The sequence below is a fragment of the Leucoraja erinacea genome, chromosome 38 (assembly GCF_028641065.1).
Source record: "Leucoraja erinacea ecotype New England chromosome 38, Leri_hhj_1, whole genome shotgun sequence".
NCBI classification, from domain to species: Eukaryota; Metazoa; Chordata; class Chondrichthyes; order Rajiformes; family Rajidae; genus Leucoraja; species Leucoraja erinaceus.
This window is the reverse complement of record NC_073414.1, coordinates 2,607,539-2,633,331: the sequence shown is the minus strand read 5'-3', so window position 1 is coordinate 2,633,331 and position 25,793 is coordinate 2,607,539. Positions and strand designations below refer to the sequence as shown.

General features: G+C 45.9%; 1 protein-coding gene across 3 annotated transcripts; it reads left to right on the top strand.

The window, feature by feature from the left end:
* sirt2 (sirtuin 2 (silent mating type information regulation 2, homolog) 2 (S. cerevisiae)) lies at window positions 1-25,793 on the top strand. 3 transcript variants are annotated; one of them, XM_055663607.1, is made up of 19 exons: window positions 1-75; window positions 492-599; window positions 692-815; window positions 1,267-1,373; window positions 5,465-5,496; window positions 6,261-6,309; window positions 7,121-7,237; window positions 8,316-8,357; window positions 8,897-9,003; window positions 10,219-10,275; window positions 11,642-11,710; window positions 12,830-12,959; window positions 14,048-14,107; window positions 15,991-16,046; window positions 17,809-17,885; window positions 20,689-20,740; window positions 21,223-21,290; window positions 22,589-22,655; window positions 24,517-25,793. In XM_055663607.1, exons 3-19 carry the CDS (start codon window positions 697-699, stop codon window positions 24,685-24,687), a joined length of 1,380 nt encoding a protein of 459 aa, XP_055519582.1. In that variant the 5' UTR covers window positions 1-75; window positions 492-599; window positions 692-696; the 3' UTR covers window positions 24,688-25,793. The 3 variants fall into 3 exon arrangements, with proteins under 3 accessions (XP_055519582.1, XP_055519583.1, XP_055519584.1); XM_055663608.1 differs by lacking the exons at window positions 1-75; window positions 492-599 and having other exon boundaries at window positions 699-815; window positions 1,317-1,373; XM_055663609.1 differs by lacking the exons at window positions 1-75; window positions 492-599; window positions 692-815 and having other exon boundaries at window positions 1,319-1,373; window positions 6,261-6,313.

The window sequence follows — 25,793 nt, the reverse complement described above, 5'->3', positions numbered from 1 at the left end:
CTCTGCAGGACCTTCACCCGAAGAAAGGGAGCGGTTCATGACGGCTGGTCACCAACACCTTCCGAGGTTGTTTAGGTAAGGATGATAAACTCAAGTCTTGCCAGCGATGATTACATGCCCCAAAAACAAACATAACAAGAGGAAGTGCTAGTAGTAGTAGTGGGCCCTCCTTGGTCATGACTGACCATGGGTGTGATGCATCCTGGTCGAATGCAAGCCTGGGCGATGTCATATGGAGGACAGGCTGTTGCCCATGAAGCATGTCCCCCTTCTCCACGTCGCTGATCGATCCAAAGGAACAGCAGGGCCGTTACAGTTTGGCACCAGCGCCGTCGCAGGAGCTGCCAGAGCGAGGTTGTAGACAACAACGAACTGCCTTAGGGGCTCCGACTCTGGATTTTCTTGAGGTTTACTCCTGGAACCTTTTCCATATTGACTGGATATGGCCACAAGGCAGCGGAGGTTTTAAATCAGTGTTTTTCCTCTCCTAGATGGACTGCCTTCCCAGGCTGACGAGCCCCATCTGCCCGAGACTCGTGGGGCCGGGAGCGTCTACCTTCCCGTGCAGGTCTATAGCACCTGCCCACTGCCCCACAAGGGTAAGGCCAGGAGCTATTCTCATATAGGGAGAAAATAATGTCATCAATTTTCATAAATTTAGGGTTTACTATGTTTGTTTTGTACGTTGCAGCAGCCATGATCTCCACTTTGGTGATTGTTCTCATTATTTTCCTCATCCTGATCCGGTACATCATTGACAAATTGAAAAGTGCCTCCCATCCACACTCAATGCAGCGTATCGAACTGTATTCAAGGTAGGAACCTATTTTGACGACCACAGTCTGCCGATCAGAGAGTAGGGGAAGTTTTATTCCATGGGATCCAAACTAAATGAAATTGATATCAAATACTTCACCCAATCGGTACATAAATCCACAATTTAAAATGGTGGCATGGTGGTGGAGAGGTAGAGTTGCTGCCTTACAGCGCTAGAGACCCGGGTTGGATCCTGACCACGCTTGCTGTCTGTACGGAGTTTGTACGTTCGCCCTGTGACCCGCGTGGGTTTTATCCGGGTGCTCCGGTTTCCTCCCACACTCCAAAGACTTGCAGGTTTGTAGGTTAAATGGCTTTGTTAAAATTGTAAATTGTCCCTTGTGTGTGCAGGATAGTGTTAGTGTGCGGGGATCGCTGGTAAACGCGTTTCTGTGCTGTTTCTCTAAATTAAACTAAAATATTAAAATATTTAATATTGAACTATAACAGCGGATTCAAAGAAACAGAAGGTGGACAATCTTGCTCCATATCTTCCACAGGACAGATGTCTCAAACGAGGAAACAGTCCATTGAATCTCCCAGAAACAGGCCTCAAGGCAAGTAGATATCTTCTTGATAAATTTACCGTAAGTCTTTTGATTTTCGAATCCCCCTTGCAATTGAGGACAACCTACCATTTACCTATGAAAATCTGCAAATCTGAATCTTGGTTTGAATCTTGAATAGAATCTTGAATTGAATCTTGAATTGGATCTTGAATAGAATCTTGAATTGAATCTGAATTGGATCTAGAATTGAATCTTGAATTGAATCCTGAATTGGATCTTGAATTGAATCTTGAATTGAATTGAAATCTTGAATTGAATCTTGAATTGAATCCTGAATTGGATCTAGAATTGAATCTTGAATTGAATCTTGAATTGGATCTCGAATTGGATCTGGAATTGAATCTTGAATTGGATCTAGAATTGGATCTAGAATTGGATCTAGAATTGAATCTTGAATTGAATCTTGAATTGAATCTGAAATTGGATCGTGATTTGAATCTTGAATTAAATCTAGAATTGGATCTAGAATTGAATAGAATCTTGAATTGGATCTAGAATTGGATCTTGAATAGAATCTTGAATAAAATCTTGAATTGAATCGTGAATTGAATCTGAATCTTGAATTGAATCTTGAATTGAATCTTGAATTGAATCTTGAATTGGATCTAGAATTGAATCTTGAATTGGATCTAGAATTGGATCTAGAATTGGATCTTGAATTGAAATCTTGAATTGAATTGAATCTTGAATGAATTGAATTGGATCTTGAATTGGATCTAGAATTTGAATTGAATCTTGAATTGAATCTTGAATTGGATCTTGAATTGAATCTTGAATTGAATCTTGAATTGGATCTAGAATTAAATCTTGAATTGAATCTTGAATTGGATCTTGAATAAAATCTTGAATTGAATCGTGATTTGAATCTTAAATTAAATCTAGAATTGGATCTAGAATTGGATGTAGATTTGAATCTTGATTTGACCACAGACGAGTTGCCGGCTCCACAACAGCCGAGCTCAAGGCGGAACCTTTCTTCACGTCCCCCGTTGCTTTGCCGGACAATATTTGCGGGGATCTAGAATTGGAGGGACCGGACCGGGCTTGACCGGAGGCTTGAATTGAAGCGCTGGCGATTTGAATCGGCTCAATGTCGAGGCCTTGAAGGTGAATCGTGAGGTGGGGGAATCTTGATTGGCCCGGGGGGGGAGGGGCCCGGGGACTAGGGGGGGAGGGGCCCGGGGATCTTGAATTGGATCGGGAAGGGGATCTTGGGGGGAGGGGGGAATTGGCGACCGTCCCCGTTCTTGAATTAAATCTTGATTAAATCGTGACTGACACAGCCCCGCTTGCCCGAGAATTGACGTCAACCGAATTAAATCCGGGGCTCCGCCGCGGTGACGTCATTGGATCTGAACCGGGGCTTGGTCAATGGGATGTCTTGAATTGGATCGTGTGTTAAATCTTGAGCCAATAGCGAGTGGACGGGACTTCATTTGAATCTTGACAGAAAATGCTTGTCCCTGAGTCGTAAAGTGTCCCATGGCAAATTGGATCTAATCTCACCCAGAATATTCCTCTCTTGATTCACACACAGACGAGTTCCCCCCTCCTCAACAGCCTCCCCTGACAAAACACCCACTCTGTCCCCCGTTGCTACTATCCTGTGGCAATATTTGCGGGGCCGGAGCCCATCCCTCCATCGGACACTCCCTGGACCGGAGGCGGGGGCGGGGAGCGCGGGTTAAAGGGACATCGGTGACAATGTCACAGTCTACCCCTACACCTTTGAGTATATAATCCCGGGGGGGGGAGGGGCCTCACAATCACACCCACTCTGTCCCTTAGTTATACTATCCTGTGGCAACTCACACTCACACCCAGAATATCCCTCCATCTCTACACTCCCCTGACAATAACTCCCACTCTGTCCCTGAGTTAAAGTGTCCTGTGACAACTCACAGTCTACCCCTACACCTTTAGTATATAATCCATCTCACAATCACACACACTCTGTCCCTTAGTTATACTATCCTGTGGCAACTCACACTCACACCCAGCCCATCCCCCCATCTCTACACTCCCCTGACAATAACTCCCACTCTGTCCCTGAGTTAAACTGTCCTGTGACAACTCACAGTCTATCCCTACACCTTTAGTATATAATCCCTCTCACAATCACACACACTCTGTCCCTTAGTTATACTATCCTGTGGCAACTCACACTCACACCCAGCCCATCCCTCCATCTCTACACTCCCCTGACAATAACTCCCACTCTGTCCCTGAGTTAAAGTGTCCTGTGACAACTCACAGTCTATCCCTACACCTATAGTATATAATCCCTCTCACAATAATAATAATAATAATAATAATAATGTTATTTATAGAGCACTTTAAAAACAAACATAGCTGCAACAAAGTGCTGTACATCACTAATCATTGACAAAAAAGTTAACACACACCAAAAATAACAATCAAAAGAAATAGTAGGAAAAGACATGTCAAATAAAGAAACATCAAAAAGACCACACACAGAAGCAAAGCCTCAGGCATGGTCAAAAGCCAGGGAGTACAAATGCGTTTTAAGACTGGATTTGAAGATGGACAGTGAGGGGGCCTGTCTGATGTGCAACGGCAGGGTGTTCCAGAGTGCCGGAGCAGCAACAGAGAAGGCTCTATCCCCTCTGAGCCTCCGACTAGACCTCGGTACCTCCAGGAGCAGCTGACCAGCTGACCTGAGGGACCGGGCAGGAGCGTATGGGTGGAGCAGCTCAGAGAGGTAAGGCAGGGCGATGTGATCATCCAATCACACACACTCTGTCCCTTAGTTATACTATCCTGTGGCAACTCACACTCATACCCAGAATATCCCTCCACCTCTACACTCCCCTGACAATAACTCCCACTCTGTCCCTGAGTTAAAGTGTCCTGTGACAACTCACAATCACACCCAGCCCAGGTATAAGGTACAGGAGTCTGAAGACTGCAACGACCAGGTTCAGGAATAGCTACTTCCCCACAGCCATTAAACTCGGCTCGGACAAAACTCTGAACATTAATAGCCCATTTTCTGTTTATTTGCACTTTATCAGTTTATCCATGTGTGTATATATTTATATAATGGTATATGGACACACTGATCTGTTCTGTATTCATGCCTACTATGTTCTGTTGTGCTGAAGCAAAGCAAGAATTTCAGGGACACATGACGATAAACTCTCTTGAATCTTGATTCTTGAATCACTCTGTTCCCTCATCTCCAGTCTATAATCCCCTCTCACAATCACACCCAGTCTGTCTGGTCCACCATATCCACTCTCCCCCTACAATAACACTCACACTGTCCCTCCAATTCTAGTGTATAACCCCCCTCTCTCAGTAACACCCACCATGTCCCTTAGTTATACTGTTCTGTGACCACTCACAATAACACAACCTGTGCTGGAGTAGCTGGATTAGGTCAGGCATCATCTCCGGAGGAGATGGATACAGTAGGTGACAATTTAGGTCGGGACCTTTCTTCAGACCAGCTTCTGCAATTCCTTTGTGTCTCCATGTAACAAATCTAATGTTGATGTTGTAAATCCTTCCTTTCTGATTAAATTATCTTCAAATTTACTGGGAGGTCACGGTGGCGCAGCGGTAGAATTGCTGCCTTACAGCGAATGCAGCGCTGGAGACCCTGGTTCGATCCCGACTACGGGTGCTGTCTGTACATAGAAACATAGAAATTAGGTGCAGGAGTAGGCCATTCAGCCCTTCGAGCCTGCACCGCCATTCAATATTATCATGGCTGATCATCCAACTCAGTATCCCGTACCTGCCTTCTCTCCATACACGGGCCACATCTAACTCCCTCTTAAATATAGCTAATGAACTGGCCGGAGTTTGTACGTCCTCCCCGTGACCTGCGTGGGTTTTCCCCAAGATCTTCGGTTTCCTCCCACACTCCAAAGACGTACAGATTTGTAGGTTAATTGGCTTGGTAGGTAAAAATTGTCCCTAGTGGGTGTAGGTTGGTGTTACTGTGCGGGGATCGTTGGTCGACATGGAACCATTAGGCAGAAGGGCCTGTTTCTGCGCTGTATCTCAAAAACTAAAACGAAATAAACATTTTTTTCCTTCATCAACTTCAGATCCAAAGACTGGTACAGACTCTGAAAGTGAGGTAGGGAAATAATTTTATTAAATAATAAGAAAAAATGTGTTTGTTTGCCACTGGTAAATGTTACTATTAATCAAATTTAAACGCCTGCAGAATTATCCATATGATCTGGCATGATCAGGAAGATAAGTATTATTGTTTTACTCACATTGTGAACCTAGGGTGAGGCCCACTTCATGCAAGATGTAGAAATCCATGGGTAGGGTTTGTGAGTCAGCTAACTCGAAGCATATTCCTCCCTTCACTAACTAGCCAGTCCAATCCCATAAGAATTTTATATGTTTCTATAATATCCCTTTTCAGATTCAGATTCAACTTTAATTGTCATTGTCAGTGTACAGTACAGAGACAACGAAATGCAGTTAGCATCTCCCTGGAAGAGCGACATAGAATATGATTTCAATAAATAAATCTATTTACATGCATACAGTCATAGTGTTTTTCCTGTGGGAGGAGTGTCCGGTGGGGGGGGTGGGGGGGGTGATTGGCAGTCACCGAGGTACAGTGTTGAGTAGTGTGACAGCCGCAGGGAAGAAGCTGTTCCTGGACCTGCTGGTCCAGCAACGGGGAGACCTGTAGCGCCTCCCGGATGGGAGGAGGGTAAACAGTCCATGGTTGGGGTGAGAGCAGTCCTTGGTGATGCTGAGCGCCCTTCGCAGACAACGAAATTCCAGTGAATACAAGCCTAGTCTATCTTAGTGGATCGACACAGGTGAGGCATTGTATCAAAAGCTGAAAAAGGTTTTCTTTGTTTTATTTTATTTCAGAGCCCAGATTCCCAAGGGGAAGCAAGCGGGCAGTTAGATGTGTCTGAAAGTACGTACGTACAGCTTCTAACATTAATATTTTCTGTGAGGATTGTCCACATTTTATATGTTATTTCCCTTTCTACCTGTTATTCTCTTTGTCCAAATCCACTGGCTTAATCATAACTTTAAACCATTCACTTAAGTCTCTCTTCAACTTTTCCCCTCTGTTCCAAAAGATGCAAAACTTGCCTCTCCCACCTTTTAAAGCTAAGCTGAAGGTGGACACAAAAAGCTGGAGTAACTCAGCGGGACAGGTAGCATCTCTGGAGAGAAGGAATGGGTGACTTTCGGGTCGAGACCCTTCCCAGTTCTCCAACCAGTCTGACTGTCCCCGATTATATATTATCTCTGTTTAAGAAAGAACTGCAGATGCTAGAAAAACCGAAGGTAGACAAAAATGCAGGAGAAACTCTGCGGGTGAGGCAGCATCTGTGGGGGGAAGGCATAGGCATAGGCGACGTTTCGGGTCGAGACCCTTCATCTGTGGGGTGGGGGGGGGAGATAAAAGTGGGCAGAGACAGTAAGACTTGTAGGAGAACTGGGAAGGGGTAGGGAGAAAGCAAGGGCTATCTGTAATTAGAGAACTCAATGTTCATACCGCTGGGGTGCAAACTACCCAAGTAAAATATGAGGTGCTGTTCTTCCAATTTGCGCTTGGCCTCACTCTGACAGTGGAGGAGGCCCATTCGGGACTTGACTTTGCTGTTCTTTTCCAAGCTGTATTGTTCAATTAACAAAAAGAACAGTAGGACAATGGTCAAATGGCCTCGTCTTGTATTGAGTCGGTGATCGTCTACTGTCTTGGCTTTCCTCCACAGTGGATTTCTTGAGGAACTTGCTGTCACGCTCCCTTGATCTGCAGCACTCAGACTCTGGGCCGGTGCTGGAGAAACGGAGCCTCGAAGGGGTGGCCAAGTACATCCTCAACAAGAAATGTAAGTTGCTAATCGTTCAACACGTACTGAAGCGCAGTGGACCACATCTTACATGCCAAGCCTTGACTTTAAGCTTGTATTTCCTGTTTGAGACTTTCACATTCAGCACTCTGACAAATGTTAATGGCGAAATTAGAACAGTAACAGCTCAAGTTCAAGTTCAAGTGAGTTTATTGTCATGTGTCTCTGATAGGACAATGAAATTCTTGCTTTGCTTCAGCACACAGAACATAGTAGGCATTTACTACAAAACAGATCAGTGTGTCCATATACCATTACATAAATATATACACATATAAATAAATAAATATATACACACATGAATCTTCATGTATTGATACCATATTATACAATATCATACAACTTTATTGATCCCAGGACGGAAATTGATCTGCCAACAATCATGAAAGCATAAAATACATGAAACATGAAATTAGAGTGACAAGTGGAAATGGGAAGACAGATGGCACAATGGGCTAAGTATTCGGCTGGCGACCGGAAGGTAGCCGGTTCGAATCCCGCTTGGAGTGCATACTGCCGTTGTGTCCTTGGGGCAAGACACTTCACCCACCTTTGCCTGTGTGTAAATATAATGTAATTATGTGAAGCACTTTGGGGTCAATGCAAGTTGACTAAAAATGTGCTATATAAATAAGATTATTATTATTATTATTATTATTATTATTATTATTATTATTATTATTATTATGTTTGGAGATGTGCAAAGATTGGGGAGGGGGATGGTGGAGTGGGGGGTGCCAGTCTCAGTCACAGTCTACATATGTCAGAAGGAACTGCAGATGCTGGTGTAAACTAAAGATAGACAGAAAAAAATGTCAGGGGTTATGGGGAGAAGGCTGGAGAATGCAGTTGGGAGGGAGAGATAGATCAGCCATGATTAAATAGTGGAGTAGACCTGATGTGCCAAATGACCTAAATCTGCTCCCATCAATTATGAACTTATGAACATATTATTTAAAGGCCACGGAATGTGAGAAAAATAATATGCTGGGAAGCTCATCTTTATTAAGAGACAATCCAATGTTGATTTATTTTCTCAAATGCATTTTTCTTTCAGGTGACAAGATAATATGCATGGTTGGAGCTGGCATATCAACGTGTAAGTGACTGATCTCTTGTAAACAATTATTTTCACGAAGGGATTTATTCCCACGCAACAGTCTATGCTGAATACTCTGGCATATTCTACATCCTTGTCAGGATATCCTGAAGCACTGTACACACCATTAAGTGTTTAAACAGGTGTATGTTAATGACAAAACTCCAAAGACATACAGTTTTGTAGGTTAATTGGCTTGGTGTAAATATAAAATAGATCCTAGTTTGTGTAGGATAGTGTTAATGTGTGGGGATTGCTGGCTGGTATCGAAGAGCCTGTTTTTGTGCTGTACCTCTAAACTAAACTAAACTGAGCTTACGTAGTGCAGGAAGGAAGGTTTAAATCGAAGATACACATAAAATGCTGGAGTAACTCAGCGGGACAGGCAGCATCTCTGGAGAGAAGGAATGGGCGACGTTTCGGGTCGAGACCCTTCTTCAGGCTGATGTTTAGGGGAGTGGGAGGAAATCATTTTACCGTGAGGAAATTGTTGACATTTTTCCTAACTGCTACCTCTGTGACATCTATCCCCCAAACAGCGGCAGGAATCCCTGACTTCCGTAGTCCAGGAACTGGCCTCTACCACAACCTTCAGAAGTATGACTTGCCGTATCCAGAATCCATTTTTGAGATGGGATTCTTCAAGGTAACTGGTGCTTTTTTTTCTCTTAAAACTCCCCCACACAGTTATGTTCTTTGACCTATGGACCTATCTCCCAAGTTGTATTATTGATAGTTTATCCTATCTTTCTTTATTTATTTTTCCTATCTATAAATATAAATAAATAATTAGAGGCAATGTTAATAGATAACCTATAACGGAGGATCCCAGCTACTTTGGTAACTGGGTTCCTATAACCTGGATATTTAATATGTAACCGTTAAACAAAGTCTGTACTGGTTTGGATTATGAAATGCAGATGCCTCTAATAAATATTTATTTAAAAAAAAACTCCCCCACACATGACAAACATGCACCATTCTCAGATTTGACCTGTGATTTGTAGCCTGGTCACATGGAACGGCGCGTCTGCTCCGACGGTCAACAAGACCAAGGCTAAGGTAGACGGAGAAACTCAGCGGGTGCAGCGGCCTCCATGGAGCGAAGGAAATAGGCAACGTTTTGGGCCGAAACCCTTCTTCGGACGGATGGAGGGTGGGGGGGAGAAGGCAGGAAAAAGGGCGGTGGAGGAGCGCGAGGGCGGAGACAGCTCGAGGGTTACGGATGGGGAGGAGGCAGCAAGGGCTACCGGAAATTGGAGAATTCAATGTTTATGCCACTAGGGTGCAGACTACCCAAGCGGAATATGAGGTGCTGTTCCTCCAATTTCCGGTGGTGCTCACTCTGGCCATGGAGGAGGCCCAGGACAGAGAGGTCGGATTCGGAATGGGAGGGGGAGTTGAAGTGCTGAGCCACGGGGAGGTCAGGTTGTTTAAAGCGGACCGAGCGGAGATGTTCGGCGAAACGATCGCCAAGCCTACGCTTGGTCTCAGTGAGGCTAATCTGATTTTGGTTCTCAGCACTGCCTTCCTGCCTCTTCTTCTTCACTGCCTCCCGCATAGATAGACATCTCTTCTGTAAGCATGCATGTATAGAGCGCAGGAACCTGGCGCGGGATACTTTGTAACGTTGTCGGTGCCCTTTGTGTGACGACTATTTGCATACCTTGAGGAGATTTCGCAGTGGAGTAGACAAAGTGTTTAAGAAGGAACTGCAGATGCTGGAAAATCGAAGGTAGACAAACGTGCTGGAGAAACTCAGCGGGTGCTTAGTTACTCCAGCACTTTGTGTCCTTTTGGGTTATTAAGTCTGCTTGAACGACATCATTAACAATATTGACATTATTTTATTAAATTTCAGCAAAATCCGGAGCCTTTTTTTGCGCTGGCAAAGGAACTGTACCCAGGACAGTTTAAGGTAAGAGATGAAGCAATGAAGTGCAAATGTTTATTTCACTCCAGCTCCTGTATTGAAGGCGGGCAGAACATAATGTTGCTCTGATCAGCGTCGGGGACTCGCTGTTGTTCTCGGTCGGTGCCAGTTCGGTCTCGCTGGCGTATCAAACTCAAGACACAATGTATTCAAATCCCAGACCAGAATCCCTGCAAAATGCAGGAGTGATGAGGGACATTACGATGGGTGGCACGGTGGTGCAGCGGTAGAGTTGCTGCCTCACAGCGCCCGAGTCCCCGGTTCGATCCCGACCACAGGTGCTGCCCGTACGGAGTTTGCACGTTCTCCCCGTCAGCTCCGTGGGTTTTCTCCAAAATCTTCGGTTTCCTCCAACACTCCAAAGACGTACAGGTTTGTAGGTTAATTGGCTTGGTGTAAATGTAAATTGTCCCTAGCGTGTGTGTAGGATAGTCTCAATATGCGGGATCGCTGGTTGGTGCGGCCTCGTGTTGTATCTTTAAACAAAACTAAACTAAAAATGACTGAGGGCTGTGTGGTCTGTGGTTCAGGCTGTCTCTCTCTGGGGGGTGGGGGGGGGTGGGGGGGGGGGGGGATGAGGGTAATGCAGAGCTTCCGCACAACAATAGCTTTACCAACCTGGAGGAAGATGGATACTTCAGATACCAACACCTCTGCAGAGTTCCCCCTGGAGTCAGGCTCATCAACTAACACATCAACTCACACAGAGGGTGGCGGGTGGATGGAACAAGCTGCCAGAGGAGGTAGTTGAGGCAGGGACGATCCCAACGTTTAAGAAACAGTTATGAATAAGGGGTAAGCCATTTAGAACGGAGACGAGGGAACACTTTCTCACACAGAGAGTTGTGAGTCTGTGGAATTCTCCGCCTCAGAGGGCGGTGGAGGCCGGTTCTCTGGATACTTTCAAGAGAGAGCTAGATAGGGCTGTTAAAGATAGCGTAGTCAGGAGATATGGGGAGGAACTGGTTACTGATTGGGGATGATCAGCCATGATCACATTGAATGGCGGTGCTGGCTCGAAGGGCCAAATGGCCTACTCCTGCACCTATTGTCTATTGCCTATTGTCTATGGGTACATGGATAGGACAGGTTTGGAGGGATATGGACAGGCAGGGATATTGGAGGGATATGGAGGGATATGGAGCCATATTGGAGGGATATGGAAGGATATGGACAGGCAGATGGGACTAGCGTAGCTGGGACATGCTGACTGGTGTGGGCAAGTTGGGCCGATGGGCCTGTTTCCATGTTGTATCATTCTTTGACTATGACTTAAGTTTTGACTGCTATTTAACTGCTATTCTATTTCCATTAATTAATAATAAATAATAATAATAAATCCCCCTTACAGCCCACGGTCTGCCACTACTTCATACGGATGCTGAGAGACAAGGGATTGCTGTTACGTTGTTACACACAGGTAAACTCTGCCGTTATCTATTTTCACCATTCCCATTTTACTGCTGACTCATGTACCTGCCCCCTTCCCCGTAAACCCACTCCCCCGCCCAAAGTCTGTTTATGTTCTTATAACAGCCACTTTAAGTGGAGGACCAAGGAACTGCAGGTGCTGGAATCTTGAGCAAAGCACAAAGTGCTGGAGTAATCCACAGTGGCTCAAACAGCATCTGTGGAGGGAATTAATTAATTCGGTCTGATGAAGGGTCCCAGTCCAAACGATCGCTCATTCATTCCCTCCGCAGATGCTGCCTGACTCGCTGAGTTGTATGGGCCCCCCCCTCTTAGGTGATTTTTTGGGCGACTGCCACAAAATTTTCAGCATGTTGAAAACTTTTTGGCGACAATTTCTGCTTTCGTAGGTTGACGTAGGTGTGGCCGTAGGTTGTCGCCAGGTGTCGCAGGTGAATTCCATTAAAACTAGTCCTGGCAGTCGCCTTTACTCCAGCACTTTTGAGTTTTGCTGCCACTTTAAGTCGAGGACACTGTGCTATGGCTGCCATCCAGTGGCCCAGCAGGGAACTGCAGCCTTCTTTTCAATGATAATGGCATGCAAGCCTCAGTGCTGGAGTAACTCAGCAAGTCAGGCAGCATCTCTAGAGAACATGGATCGGTGATGTTTTGAATCAGGACCGATTGTGATAGGGGAGGGGGTTGGGGAGGATAAAGGTGAAGAGAGGGTGATCACGGTGGCACAGCAGTAGAGTTGCTGCCTCATAGCACCAGAGACCCGGGTTCGATCCTGACTTCGGGTGCTGTCTGTACGGAGTTTGTACGTTCTTCCCGTGACCTGCGTGGGTTTTCCCCAGGTGCTCCGTTTTCCTCCCACACTCCAAAGAGGTACAGATTTGTAGGCTAATTGACTTCGGAGAAAATTGTAAATTGGCTCCAGTGTGTGTAGGACAGTTCTAGTCTGTGAGGGGATTGCTGGTGGGTGCGGACTCGGTGGGCCAGAGGTCCTGTTTCCGCGCTGTATCTCCAAACTAAACTAAACTGGGTGGGGGGGCTGATGATAGAAACACTCACTGGCTTAGCACCTAACATTCCTTTTCCTGTTGTTTTACCCCATTCCGTGCACTAGAACATTGACACTCTTGAAAGAGTCGTTGGGTTGAAAGACGAGGACCTGATAGAAGCCCACGGAACATTCTACACCTCTCACTGCACCAACAGCACATGCAGGAAGCAGTATAACCTGGACTGGATGAAAAGTAAGTCTGCATTGATACATTCCTGCCCGACCTGTATTAGTCAAGTCAAGTCACTTTTATTTATATAGCACATTTAAAAAACAACTCTCGTTGGCCAAAGTGCTTTACATTGGAATAAGAATAGTATAACAAACAACAGTGGTTCATAGGTTAAATACAAACATCACTACATACATATAACCCTCGCTCCTGGGAATGTTCTATTGTATCGTATCGTAAATCAGGTGAAAGTTCAATAGGTTGAGAGAGTGGTGGAATTGATCAGTTTACTGGGAACCTGCTATGTGAATGGGGCACAGTTAGTTTAGTTTAGTTTAGTTTAGAGAGACAGCGGGGAAACAGGCCCTTCGGCCCACCGAGTCTGGACCGACCAGCGATCCCCGCACACTAACACTATCCTACACACATTAGAAACAATTTTACATTTATACCAAGCAAATTAACCTACAAACCTGCACGTCTTTGGAATGTGGGAGGAAACGGAAGATCTCGGAGAAAACCCACGCGGTCACGGGGAGAATGTAGTCCGGATCGAACCCGGGTCTCCGACGCTGCGAGCGCTGTTAGGCAGCAACTCTACCGCTGCGTCACCGTGGCCACCCAGGAAGGGGTTGGACAGGCTAGATGCAGGAAGATTGTTCCCGATGTTGGGGAAGTCCAGAACTAGGGGTCACACAGTTTAAGGATAAGAGGGAAATCCTTTAGGACCGAGATGAGAAAATCATTTTTTACACAGAGAGTGGTGAATCTGTGGAATTCTCTGCCACAGAAGGTAGTTGAGGCCAGTTCATTGGCTATATTTAAGAGGGAGTTAGATGTGGCCCTTGTGGCTAAAGGGATCAGGGGGTATGGAGAGAAGGCAGGTACAGGATACTGAGTTGGATGATCAGCCATGATCATATCGAATGGCGGTGCAGGTTCGAAGGGCCGAAAGGCCTCTACTCCTGCACCTATTGTCTATGTTTCTATAAGCAAAGCCTGCTTGTGTCCCTTCAACCACACAGTGCATCGACTCCTTGGGTTTCAGCTTTGAGGTGCAATAAGTTTGCTAATTTCCTTTTCCCTTCCCTTTTTCTTCCTTCAAACAGCACAGATCTTCACAAAGCCGCTGCCAAAATGTGAGCTGTGCGATTCTGTAGTGAAACCGGGTGAGTAAAAGAGCGGGGGCTAGTCCCCCTTCGCAAGGTTTGTGATCTACTCCAGTGAATGGTTCTTGCGGGACATCACCACCAGTGTGTAAGAGGTGGAATTCATAGCCACAGAAGGCTGTGGAGGCAAAGTCAATGGATATTTTTATGGTGGACATTAGTCTGTTCATGACTACTAAAGGTGTCAAGGGTTTGGGGAGAAGTCAGGAGAATGGGGTTGAGAGGGAAAGATCAGCCATGATTGAATGGCGGAGTAGACTTGATGGGCCGAATGGCCTAATTCCGATCCTACAACTTAAGAACTTATGAAAACATTGAGGAGACCCTCAAGCCAGCTCTAGAATTCAATTGGAATATGACAAATCCATGTGGTAACTTCATTTTTCAGTTTAGAAATACTGCATGGAAACAGGCCCTTTGGCCCACCGGGTCCACGCTGACCATTGGTCACCCGTACACACTATTCCATGTTATCCCACTTTCTCATCCACTCCCTACACACTAGGGGCAATTTACAGAGGGCTAATTAACCTACAAACCTGGGTACACAAAAATGCTGGAGAAACTCAGCGGGTGCAGCAGCATCGATGGAACGAAGGAAATGGGCAACGTTTCGGCCCGAAACATTGCACATTTCCTTTGTTCCATAGATCCTGCTGTACCCATTGAGTTTCTCCAGCATTTTTGTGTACCTGGGATTTTCCAGCATCTGCAGTTCCTTCTTAAACTTACAAACCTGCACAGCTTTGGGGTGTGGGAGGGAACCCATGGAGTCACAGAGAGAGAACGTGCAAACTCCACATAGAGTCTTTGGCGCTGTGAACCAGCGGCTCTCCTGACTGAGCTGCTGTGCACCCATTCACCTTGAGCTTGGTTCCCGTAACCATTCAAATTTATCAAACAAGAAGCTTTGAAACTAGTCATCAACCCCCAAGCTCTTTGGGGGAGAGAATCTCAGATCTCCATTCCTCTTCTAATCATTGCTGAAATGCTGAGAGCATGTTTTGCTCTGGGAGAGAATGTAGAAGTAGGGGGGGACATGTTCAGATAAAAGGGTCGACAAAAATGCTGGCGAAACTCAGCGGGTAAGGCAGCATCTATGGGGCGACGTTTCGGGTCGAGACCCTTCTTCAGACTGATGTGGGGGGGGGGGGGGGGAGAAGAAAAAGATAGAAAGAAGAAAGTTTAATCCGAAGATAGACACAAAATGTTGGGGTAACTCAGTGGGTCAGGCAGCATCTCTGGAGTGAAGGAATGGGTGACATTTCTCAGGGTCTCGACCCGCAACGTCACCTGTTCCTTCTCTCCAGAGATGCTGCCTGACCCGCTGAGTTACTCCAGCTTTTTGTGTCTATTGTATTCAGGAGCAGGTGGCTGGCTGTATAATGTTACCAGCTTGTTCTAGCTGGGAGAGTGGGGCCATCTCCACTGACAGAGCCAAAGGGACAAATGTTTGCTGGGTGTATACATTGAGATTTGATGATAGTGTCCAGCCCATCTGAAGAAGAGAAAGGGAGTGTGGTCAATATCCTTCCTCCCTGTGCTCCTCCAACACATCTCCTGACCAGCCGGCTGTACAAAACTCTATAATGCAGTGTAAATGGATTTAATGCAGTGTTAAATCCCACTCGGCGATTTTCTCGACGACTGCCAGCGACATATCAGTGTCGCCAAATGATTTTGAACATTTCAAAATCCAGCCGCGACAAAAAAAATGTTGCGACACTTGAAAAAACACCGCGTGCCATACGTTATCACTAAATCTTTCGGTGACCTGATATGTCAGTTAATGATGCCAGCAGTCGCTGGAAAAGTTGCCAAGTGGGACAGGCCCTTTAGGCGTGATGAACATAGTTTAAACCCCATTTCCTTCCTTTAAATAGATATTGTGTTCTTCGGCGAAAGTCTCCCCCCTCGATTCTTTGCCACCATGGAGTCTGTGAGTATAACTCAGTCCACATCATCTGTATTGAAATTTGATCCTTCAAGTTTTACTCCTTAGGAACTTTAAAAAAAAAAGTAAGGACTGCACTCCTTGCCTCTCCACGATTCCCCCTTCAAGCCCCTGACCCAGTTTCCCGAGTTACTCAGGAATTCTCCCGAGTTTTCCCCTTGATTCAAACTCGGAGAATTACGGTAATAGCCAGCCGTAGGTCCTTGGGGCTATTTTTGTGTTGATCTTCTGGGAAACTTGACCGTGGCATTTGCCAAACGTTCAGAATTGTCAGAGACACAAGGAACTGCAGATGCTGGAATCTGGAGTAAAACACAAAGTGCTGGAGGAACTCAGCGGGCCAGGTAGCATCTGTGAAGGGAATGGGGGAGGCAACGTTTTAGGTCGAGACCCTCCTTCGTACTGACCTTAGCTCCCCATACCCTCCACAAATGCTACCGGACCACTGAGTCACCCACTCAGTCTGAAGAAGGGTCTCGACCCGATACGTTGCATATTCCTTTGCTCCATAGATGTTACCTCACCCGCTGAGTTCCTCCAGCATTTTTGTCTGCCTTTGATTTTTCCAGCATCTGCAGTTCTTTCTTAAACACCGATTACTCCAGCACTTTGTGTTTTGTTAATAACTTATCATGGAGTCTTCCAGCACAGAAACAGGCCCTTCGGCCCAACAATATCTGTGCCAACCATCAAGTTTCCCAATTCTTATTGATACCATTTACCCACACTTAGATAAATGTGGAAATTGATTGCGAAATTGATGAAAATGAGAAAAAAAAATCCGGGGGAAATCTGCTTCATGGAATTACTGAAATTCAAACTATTTTAACGTACAATTCTTTTTCGCGATGAGCAATTTCTTAAGATTGCTACAATGAAGTCCCCTGATACGTATGGGGGGGGGAAGGAGTCCAGGAATAATACGCAGTCAGTGGTGAGTTAGTGATGAGATCACCATTGTGATGTACAGCAGAAATTGTAAGAAAGAACTGCAGATGTTGGTAAAATCGAAGGTAGACCACAAAAGGCTGGGGTAACTGAGCGGGTGCAGCAGCATCTATGGAGCGAAGGAATAGGCGACGTTTCGGGTCGAGACCCTTCTTCAGACTGATGTGGAGGGGGGGGGGGGGGGTGCGGGAAGAAAAAAAGGAAAGAGGCGGAGACGGTAGGCTGTGGGAGAGCTGGGAAGGGGAGGCATCATAGTGGCAAGTGGCATGATTTTATCAATGCAATTCCAGGAAGTAAATCTGCTCTGTGCATCTCCACACCTCGTGTGACGTAATTCTCGCCGAGACATTCTCTGAAATGACTCATCCAGGCTTTCAGACGAAAGGCGGCTCATCGCCATTTCCCTGAGTAATCATAGTCAGCCAATTAGTGCCCAGTTCAGCTGGCAGTGCCCGCATACTTTAAACGGACGAAAGTGTGAATGAAACATATTCTAGATGCGCTGGGGGCACATCCTCAGTGATGTGACCTGGGGGTCATCAGGTGTTTCGTGTGGATGAAAAAAAGGCCCACGTTCCGCTCTGTTGCGTACTACACGTCAGCCCGTTGCATTTAGCAGGAGTGGTCTATCCTGCTCCGCTATAGGATCTTCGTGAGCCAACAATGTTGTGCAAAGTGTCCAAAGTGTCCCGTACCCGGTCCTCCCTTTTTCTCCCCTCCCCCCCCCCCCCCCCCCCCTTCACGGCATTGTATTTCCCTCCCCCCATTTTAATAAGCTCTTTTATTGTCATTCATTTAGGATTTTCCAGCGTGCGACCTCCTCATCATCTTGGGCACATCCCTGCAGGTCCAGCCATTTGCATCGCTCGTCAACAGGTGTGTGGGGGTCTTCACGAGGGGTGGGAGAAACGTCGGAAATATTCCAAATTACAACCAATTATAAAATGTCACAAAATACCAAAATATTAAATATGGTTTTTTTTTCCCCCAAGAAAGATAGAAATAAAAGAAGTAAGGATAGTGAGAAAGAGGCGTGATAGTGCAGGAAAGTGTTGGGAAAAGAAAGCCCATTAGAAAGACAGTTAGAGAAGAAAGTTAAGAAATAGACCCTGGGAAAGAATGAAAGAAAGAGAAACAATCGCTCTATTATAAAAAACTCCGCAGAAAGGGATATACCAACCATATTTTCCACCCCCCATTACCAGATCCTGGCATCATTTATCTTTTAAATTACTATTGCACCTTGTGCTTGTCAAAATATTAAATATAAACCCATTGTGCTGCTGCCAGTAGGAATTACATTGTGTAAGGAAGGAACTGCAGATGCTAGTTTAAACCGAAGATAGACACAAAGTGCTGGAGTAACTCAGTGGGACAGGCAGCATCTCTGCGGGAGAAGGAATGGGTGACGTTTTGGGTCGAGACTCCTCTGCTGCCTGTACGGATTTCATTGTTCCATTGTACGACATGACAATAATGACCCATCGCATCCCATATTCTCCATCCTGCCATCTGGGAAGAGGTACAGGAGCATTAGCTGCAAAACCAGCAGGATGCTCCTCAGCTTCTTCCCGCAGGCTATAAGACTGATAAACGGACTTTGCCCCCTGCCAAAGTATCGCGCACCAACCACCAACCTGGACACACTGCAGCAGAGCCACTGTCGTGCCGCTGCCGATCGGAACGCCTGTTGATGTTTAGTAGAGAGTAGAGCGTTTAATTTGTTCATGATATATGTATTTTTATTTCTATTTATTTTTTACTGCACACTGAATGGACACTGGTTGAGCAATGTTTTTTTGTTTTCTCTGGGTATGTGAGTACTCAGGAAAATGACAATAAAGATATACTATACTATACCATACAATAAAACACTCTAGATGTTTGAAGGAGGTGCCTATCTCCAACATCTTCCCTCGCAGTGAGTTCCTGCCCAACCTTCGGTCTATCAGTTAGAAATATATTTCATGAGCTTCCTTCTATTCCTCCCATGAATGACACGTCTAAGTCCCTTGGTCACTGACCTCTGCTTTGATGGCAATCGATCCTTCCTGCTCATCTTGTCTGGCCTTCTCATAAATTACTAATCCTGGATTAAACCAGTTTCCCGTGTTTCAAAGAAAATGACACCAAGAAAATGACACCAAAGTCAAAATTCTTTAACACTTTGGCAACACTGGAGCCTTGAGTGTGGCCACATCCTGTGATCAGGCACGCTGCAACAGCTGTGACTGTGAGTTCAGTTTAGTTCAGAGATACTGCATGGAAACAGGCCCTTCAGCCCACCGAGTCCAAACCGACCAGCGACCACCCAAAGCATTTGATAAGGTCCCACATAGGAGATTAGTGGGCAAAATGAGGGCACATGGTATTGGGAGTAGAGTGCTGACATGGACAGAGAAGTGGTTGGCAAACAGGAAACAAAGAGTAGGGATTAACGGGTCCCTTTCAGAATGGCAGGCAGTGACTAGTGGGGTACCGCAAGGCTCGGTGCTGGGACCGCAGATATTTACAATATACATCAATGATTTGGATGAAGGGATTCAAAGAAACATTGGCAAATTTGCAGATGACACAAAGCTGGGTGGCAGTGTGAACTGTGAGGAGGATGCTATGAGAATGCAGGGTGACTTGGACAGGTTGGGGGAGTGGGCAGATGCATGGCAGATGATGTTTAATTCAGATAAATGTGAGGTTATCCACTTTGGTAGCAAAAACAGGAAGTCAGATTATTATCTAAATGGCGTCAAGTTGCAAAAAGGGGAAGTATAACGGGATCTGGGGGTCCTTGTGCATCAGTCTATGAAAGTAAGCATGCAAGTACAGCAGGCAGTGAAGAAAGCGAATGGCATGTTGGCCTTTATAACAAGAGGAATCGAATATAAGAGCAAAGATGTCCTTCTGCAGTTGTACAGAGCCCTAGAGAGACCACACCTGGAGTATTGTGTGCAGTTTTGGTCCCCTAATTTGAGGAAGGGCATTCTTGCTATTGAGGGAATGCAGCGTAGGTTTACAAGGTTAATTCCCGCGATGGTGGGACTGTCATATGCTGAGAGAATGGACTTGTACACTCTGGAGTTTAGAAGGATGAGAGGGATCTCATTGAAACATATAAGATTGTTAAGGGCTTGGACACGCTAGAGGCAGGAAACATGTTCTCGATGTTGGGGGAGTCCAGAACCAGGGGCCACAGTTTAAGAATAAGGAGTAAGCCATTTAGAACGGAGACGAGGGAACAGAGAGTGGTGAGTCTGTGGAATTCTCTGCCTCAGAGGGCGGTGGAGGCAGGTTCTCGGGATGATTTCAAAACAGAGCTAAATTGGGCTTTTAAAAATAGCAGAGTTGAGGGATATGGGGAGAAGGCAGGAACGGGGTACTGATTGTGGATGATCAGCCATGATCACATTGAATGGCGGTGTTGGCTCGAAGGGCCGAATGGCCTACTCCTGTGTCTATTGTCTATTGTCATTCCACAACCCGTGGCCAGCTTGCAGGCTGTATTTCATGCTTTTGCAACAGTCTGCTCTGGCAGGTGCTGCCCGAAGAGGTGACTTGATTGCTTGAGATAGATCTGCCCTTGCTGCTGCAATGGTGCTGCTTCTGGGAAACCAGTGGCTGACAAAGTGTTATGGTTCACATAGGGATTGTGGTAACAAAGCTCTCTTCCCTTCTCCTACAGAGTGTCCAAGTCCACACCGAGGCTGTTCATTAACAAAGAGACCACTCGTCAGGTTCGTACAAGTGCTGCGTATTGCCAGCCAGGCTACACACTGCCCGTCATTTAAAGGGCCTGTCCCACTTGGGGATTTTTTACGGTCGCCGAAAGATTTTGAAATGTAACAAAAGACGGCAGGTACAACACAGCAATGAGCCACTTGTGTCAGCGTTTATGCTTCCAACACATTCTTCCCACTTGCATCTCTCCTCACCTGAGTACCTTTCTATTCCATTCTGCGGAACACCTTCGCCCAACCCACCTGAACCTACCTGATCTCCCGGTTGCCGGCCACTTTAATTCTCCTTCCCATTCCCACACAGACCTTTCTGTCCTCAGTCTCCTCCATTGTCAGAGTGAGGCTAAACGCAAATTGGAGGAGCAGCGTATCAAATTTGTTTCCCCGCTGCATCTCTGAACTAAAGCATCTTTTCCCAACATAAATCATTGTTTCTGATTGTGTGAATGAAGGGTTTTTTTTCCCTTTCTTTCCTGCAGAGTGACCCCATGATGGCTCTACTGGGACTTGGGAATTCTCTTGACTTTGATTCAGAAAAAGCCTACAGGCAAGTTTGTCTACGATTCATTTTTCACCTCGCCACCCACGGCGGTCACAGAGTTGCGCAGCGCCGGAGACCCGGGTTCTATCCCGACTACGGGCGCTTTCTGTACGGAGTTTGCACGTTCTCCCCGCGAACTGCGTGGGTTTTCTCCGAAATCTTCGGTTTCCTCCCACGCTCCAAAGACGTGCAGGTTTGTAGGTTAATTGGCTTGGAATAAATGTAAATTGTCCCTAGTGTGTGTAGGATAGTGTTAATCTGTGGGCCGAATGGCCTGTTTCCGCGCTGTATCTCTACAAACAAAAAATGGAATCTTATGCACCCTCGGGGCTGGAGACATTTGCAGGCTGCCATTTGTTACTGTATCCAATTCATTCTTATACATAGATCCATTTACCTTAAACGTAAACACCATTGAAATCTGAAATAAATGCGAAAAAAATACTTAGCAGGTCAAGCAGCATCCGTGGAGAGAGGAACTTATTGACTTTTTTTAAACTTCAAGTAACTTCCATCTCCTCTCTCTCCATCCCTCCCCCATCCAAGTCATGTACTAGCTTCAAAGTCGTCTTGTTCAGTCTCATTGTCTGACTTATTCACCTAGCCCACCGCTAACAATGGCCTGCTTTTATTATCGCTACTTTTTTGCAGATCTTTCATTCATTTGTTCTATATCTCTCTACATTGCCGTCTATATCTCTCGTATCCCTTTCCCCCGACTCTCAGTCTGACAAAGGGGCAGGACTTTCATATGAATAAGGACTGGATAGACTCGGCTTGTACTCGCTAGAATTCAGAAGATTGAGGGGGGATCTTATAGAAACTTACAAAATTCTTAAGGGGTTGGACAGGCTAGATGCAGGAAGATTGTTCCCGATGTTGGGGAAGTCCAGAACTGGGGGTCACAGTTTAAGGGTAAGGGGGAAGTCTTTTAGGACCGAGATGAGAAAAACATTTTTCACAGAGAGTGGTGAATCTGTGGAATTCTCTGCCACAGAAGGTAGTTGAGGCCACACAGTTCATTGGCTATATTTAAGAGGGAGTTATATGTGGCCCTTGTGGCTAAAGGGATCAGGGGGTATGGAGAGAAGGCAGGTACGGGATACTGAGTTGGATGATCAGCCTTGATCATATTGAATGGCGGTGCAGGCTCGAAGGGCCGAATGGCCTACTCCTGCACCTATTTTCTATGAACCTGTTCCTTTTCTCCAGAGATGCTGCCTGACCCGCTGAGTTACTCCAGCTTTTTGTGTCTATCCTGGTGTTCCATTTCTATCCTCACCTGCCATGTTTTGCCTCAGCAGGGATGTAGCATATGTGGGTCCGTGCGATGATGGGTGCCTGGCTCTTGCTGAGTTGCTGGGATGGAAGGTATGGTAACGTTTCCATTATATTGTAAATCTCGCTCAATCTCTCGATTGTAGCTTCACCCCAGGCCAAATAATAGCTTTAATTAATTAATAACGTAAATGGAAGGAGGGTCTCAACCCAAAACGTCACCATTTCCTTCTCTCCAGAGATGCTGCCTGTCCCGCTGAGTTACTCCAGCATTTTGTGTCTATCTTCAGCATAGCTTTAACGTGGGAGAGGCAAGTTTGAACCAGCATCTGCAGTTCTTTCCTGCGCAATTAATATTAGAGTTGGCCAATGCACTGCAAAATAACTCCATGAAAGGCTACAGGACTGAGTAGAGCGTTCATTATATTTAAAGCTTTTAGCTTAAAGATACAGCACAGAAAGGCCCACTGAGTCCATGCCGACCAGCGATCCCCATGCACTAGCCCTATCCTACACACTAGGGACAATTTACAAATTTTACCGAAGCCAATCCTGTATGTCTCTGGGACATGGGTGGAAACCAGAGCACCCAGAGAAAACCCACGAGGTCACGGGGAGAGTGTACAAACTCCATACAGACAGCACCCGTAGTCAGGATCAAACCCGGGTTTCTGGTTAAGAATAAGGGGTAGGCCGTTTAAGATGAGGGAAAACGTTTTCACCCAGAGAGTTGTAAATCTGCAGAATTCTCCACCACAGAAGGCAGTGGATGCCAATTCACTGGATGTATTCAAGGGTTAGATTTAGCTCTTGGGGCTAACGGAATCAAGGGATGTGGGGAAAAAGCTGGAACGGGGTACTGATTGGGGATGATCGGCTATGATCATATTGAGTGGCGGTGCTGTCTCGATGGGCCGACTGGCCTACTCCTGCACCTATTGTCTATGTGGGAAAGAACTGCAGATGCTGGATAAAATCGAAGGTGGACACAAAATGCAGGAGTAACTCAGCGGGTGAGGCAGCATCTATGGAGAGAAGGAATGGGCAACGTTTCGGGTCGAGACCCTTCAGGGTCACCCATTCCTTCTCTCCATAGATGCTGCCTCACCCGCTGAGTTACTCCAGCATTTTCTGAAGAAGGCTCTAGACCGAAACATCACCCACTCCTTCTCTCCATAGATGCTGCCTCACCCGCTGAGTTACTCCAGCATTTTGTTTGTCTACCTTCTATGTTTCTATGTTTACCTTCAATCACTATCGTGTCAGTTGTACAGGGTCTTGGTGAGACCACACCTGGAGTATTGCGTACAGTTTTGGTCTCCAAATCTGAGGAAGGGCATTATTGCCATAGAGGGAGTGCAGAGACGGTTCACCAGACTGATTTCTGGGATGTCAGGACTGTCTTATGAAGAAAGACTGGATAGACTTGGTTTATACTCTCTAGAATTTAGGAGATTGAGAGGGGATCTTATAGAAACTTACAAAATTCTTAAGGGGTTGGACAGGCTAGATGCAGGAAGATTGTTCCCGATGTTAGGGAAGTCCAGGACAAGGGGTCACAGCTTAAGGATAAGAGGGAAATCCTTTAAAACCGAGATGAGAAGAACTTTTTTCACACAGAGAGTGGTGAATCTCTGGAACTCTTGCCACAGAGGGTAGTTGAGGCCAGTTCATTGGCTATATTTAAGAGGGAGTTAGATGTGGCCCTTGTGGCTAAAGGGATCAGGGGGTATGGAGAGAAGGCAGGTACAGGATACTGAGTTGGATGATCAGCCGTGATCATATTGAATGGCGAATGGTGCAGGCTCGAAGGGCCGAATGGCCTCTACGTTTCTATGTTTCTATGTTTTTATGTTTCTATGTCAGGTTTTGTGATGTCGGTGCTGGTGGGTTTCATCAGACACACACTGTTCTCGCGTCTGGCCCCACTGGTTATCTTTAATTCTCTGCGCAGGAAGAACTTGCAGAAGTTGTGAAGAAGGAACACGCCCTGATAGACAGCCAAGAGGAAGGGGCGCAGGCATCAGCCGGCCCCGCGGCTCAGGAGGAGAAGGGAAGCGCGCTGAAGGCACAGGCGGTAACGCAGGAAGAGGCGGAGAAGCCAGGTGCCCAAAAGAAAGCATGACTCTCCCACAGTCCACAGTACTAAATAACCCAGCAGGGAAAGCAAACATATTTGCAACTGCAACCCCTCGTATTAACTGCTGTGAAGAGTGACTGCGGAGTAATTGAAACCCATCCTCACTCACCTCTGCTGCAGCAACGACAATATTGCCTCTCCGCCAATGTATATTGCCAATTTGACTTTCCTTAAGTTTGATTATAGATACCTAGTCAAGGGGCATCGAACCCATCCACAGTGGACAGGGTGTAACAACAGTTTTAACAGCAGTGTGTGTGGTGGGGGGGTTTGTGTTGCAGTACAAGTTTATTATTGCAATCGTTGTATGAAATGGGGAATCATTTCATCCCTCTGGGAACCAATTCCATGAGAATAAAGCTGCAAATTACTAACAGAGTTTCATTGCTCTGCCTATTGTGACTCAAAGCACTCTTTGGTTTGAGAGTTGGGCCCAGAGTCGGCAGCGGATTGATGGAGAATGGAGTTGTTGCAACTAATCGAATGGACGACTAGAAACCAAACATCCTACAGCGAGCAAGATAGCCCACTCCACGAAAAAGAGACGTGGGCAGATTTATGGATAATTTTCGGCCCCATTTCCGTAACCGGCTTCCGTCTCCGCACCATAGATCCCGTAGTGGAGCAAAGATACTAGTGCGGAGACGGAAGCCGGTTACGGAAACATCCTCGTAACAAAATAAAAATCCTTTGGTAAAAATCTTCTCACTTTCAGAATTATAATTTATTAACACAAACTGTTGCCCCGCAACGTTGATTACACTGCGGGTCGGGTCGGGTCGGGTCGGGTCGGGTTACTGAAATGGATGAAAAAAAGGCCCAAGTTCCGCTCCGTTGCGTACTACACGTCAGCCCATTGTATTTAGACGGAGTGGTCTATCCTGCTCCGCTATAGGATCTTTGGTAGAAATGGTGATGTTTAAAGTTGAAGTAAAGTTTAAAAAAACACCCTAACCTTAAATTCTTTAAATTACTTCTGGTTTGCATCTGTAGATAATTAACTGTGATTCTTCATTAATGATTATATATTGTGTATAAAGGTTTGGCATGTTTCTGGTGTTTGAGTTAGCAAATAAAACGACATGTTAATT

Coding starts and splice junctions, on each gene's coding strand:
- sirt2 (XM_055663607.1), top strand. CDS start 697: ATGATCTCCACTTTGGTGATTGTTCTCATTATTTTCCTCATCCTGATC. Junction 816..1,266: donor CGTATCGAACTGTATTCAAG/GTAGGAACCTAT, acceptor GAACTATAACAG/CGGATTCAAAGAAACAGAAG. Junction 12,960..14,047: donor TAACCTGGACTGGATGAAAA/GTAAGTCTGCAT, acceptor TCCTTCAAACAG/CACAGATCTTCACAAAGCCG.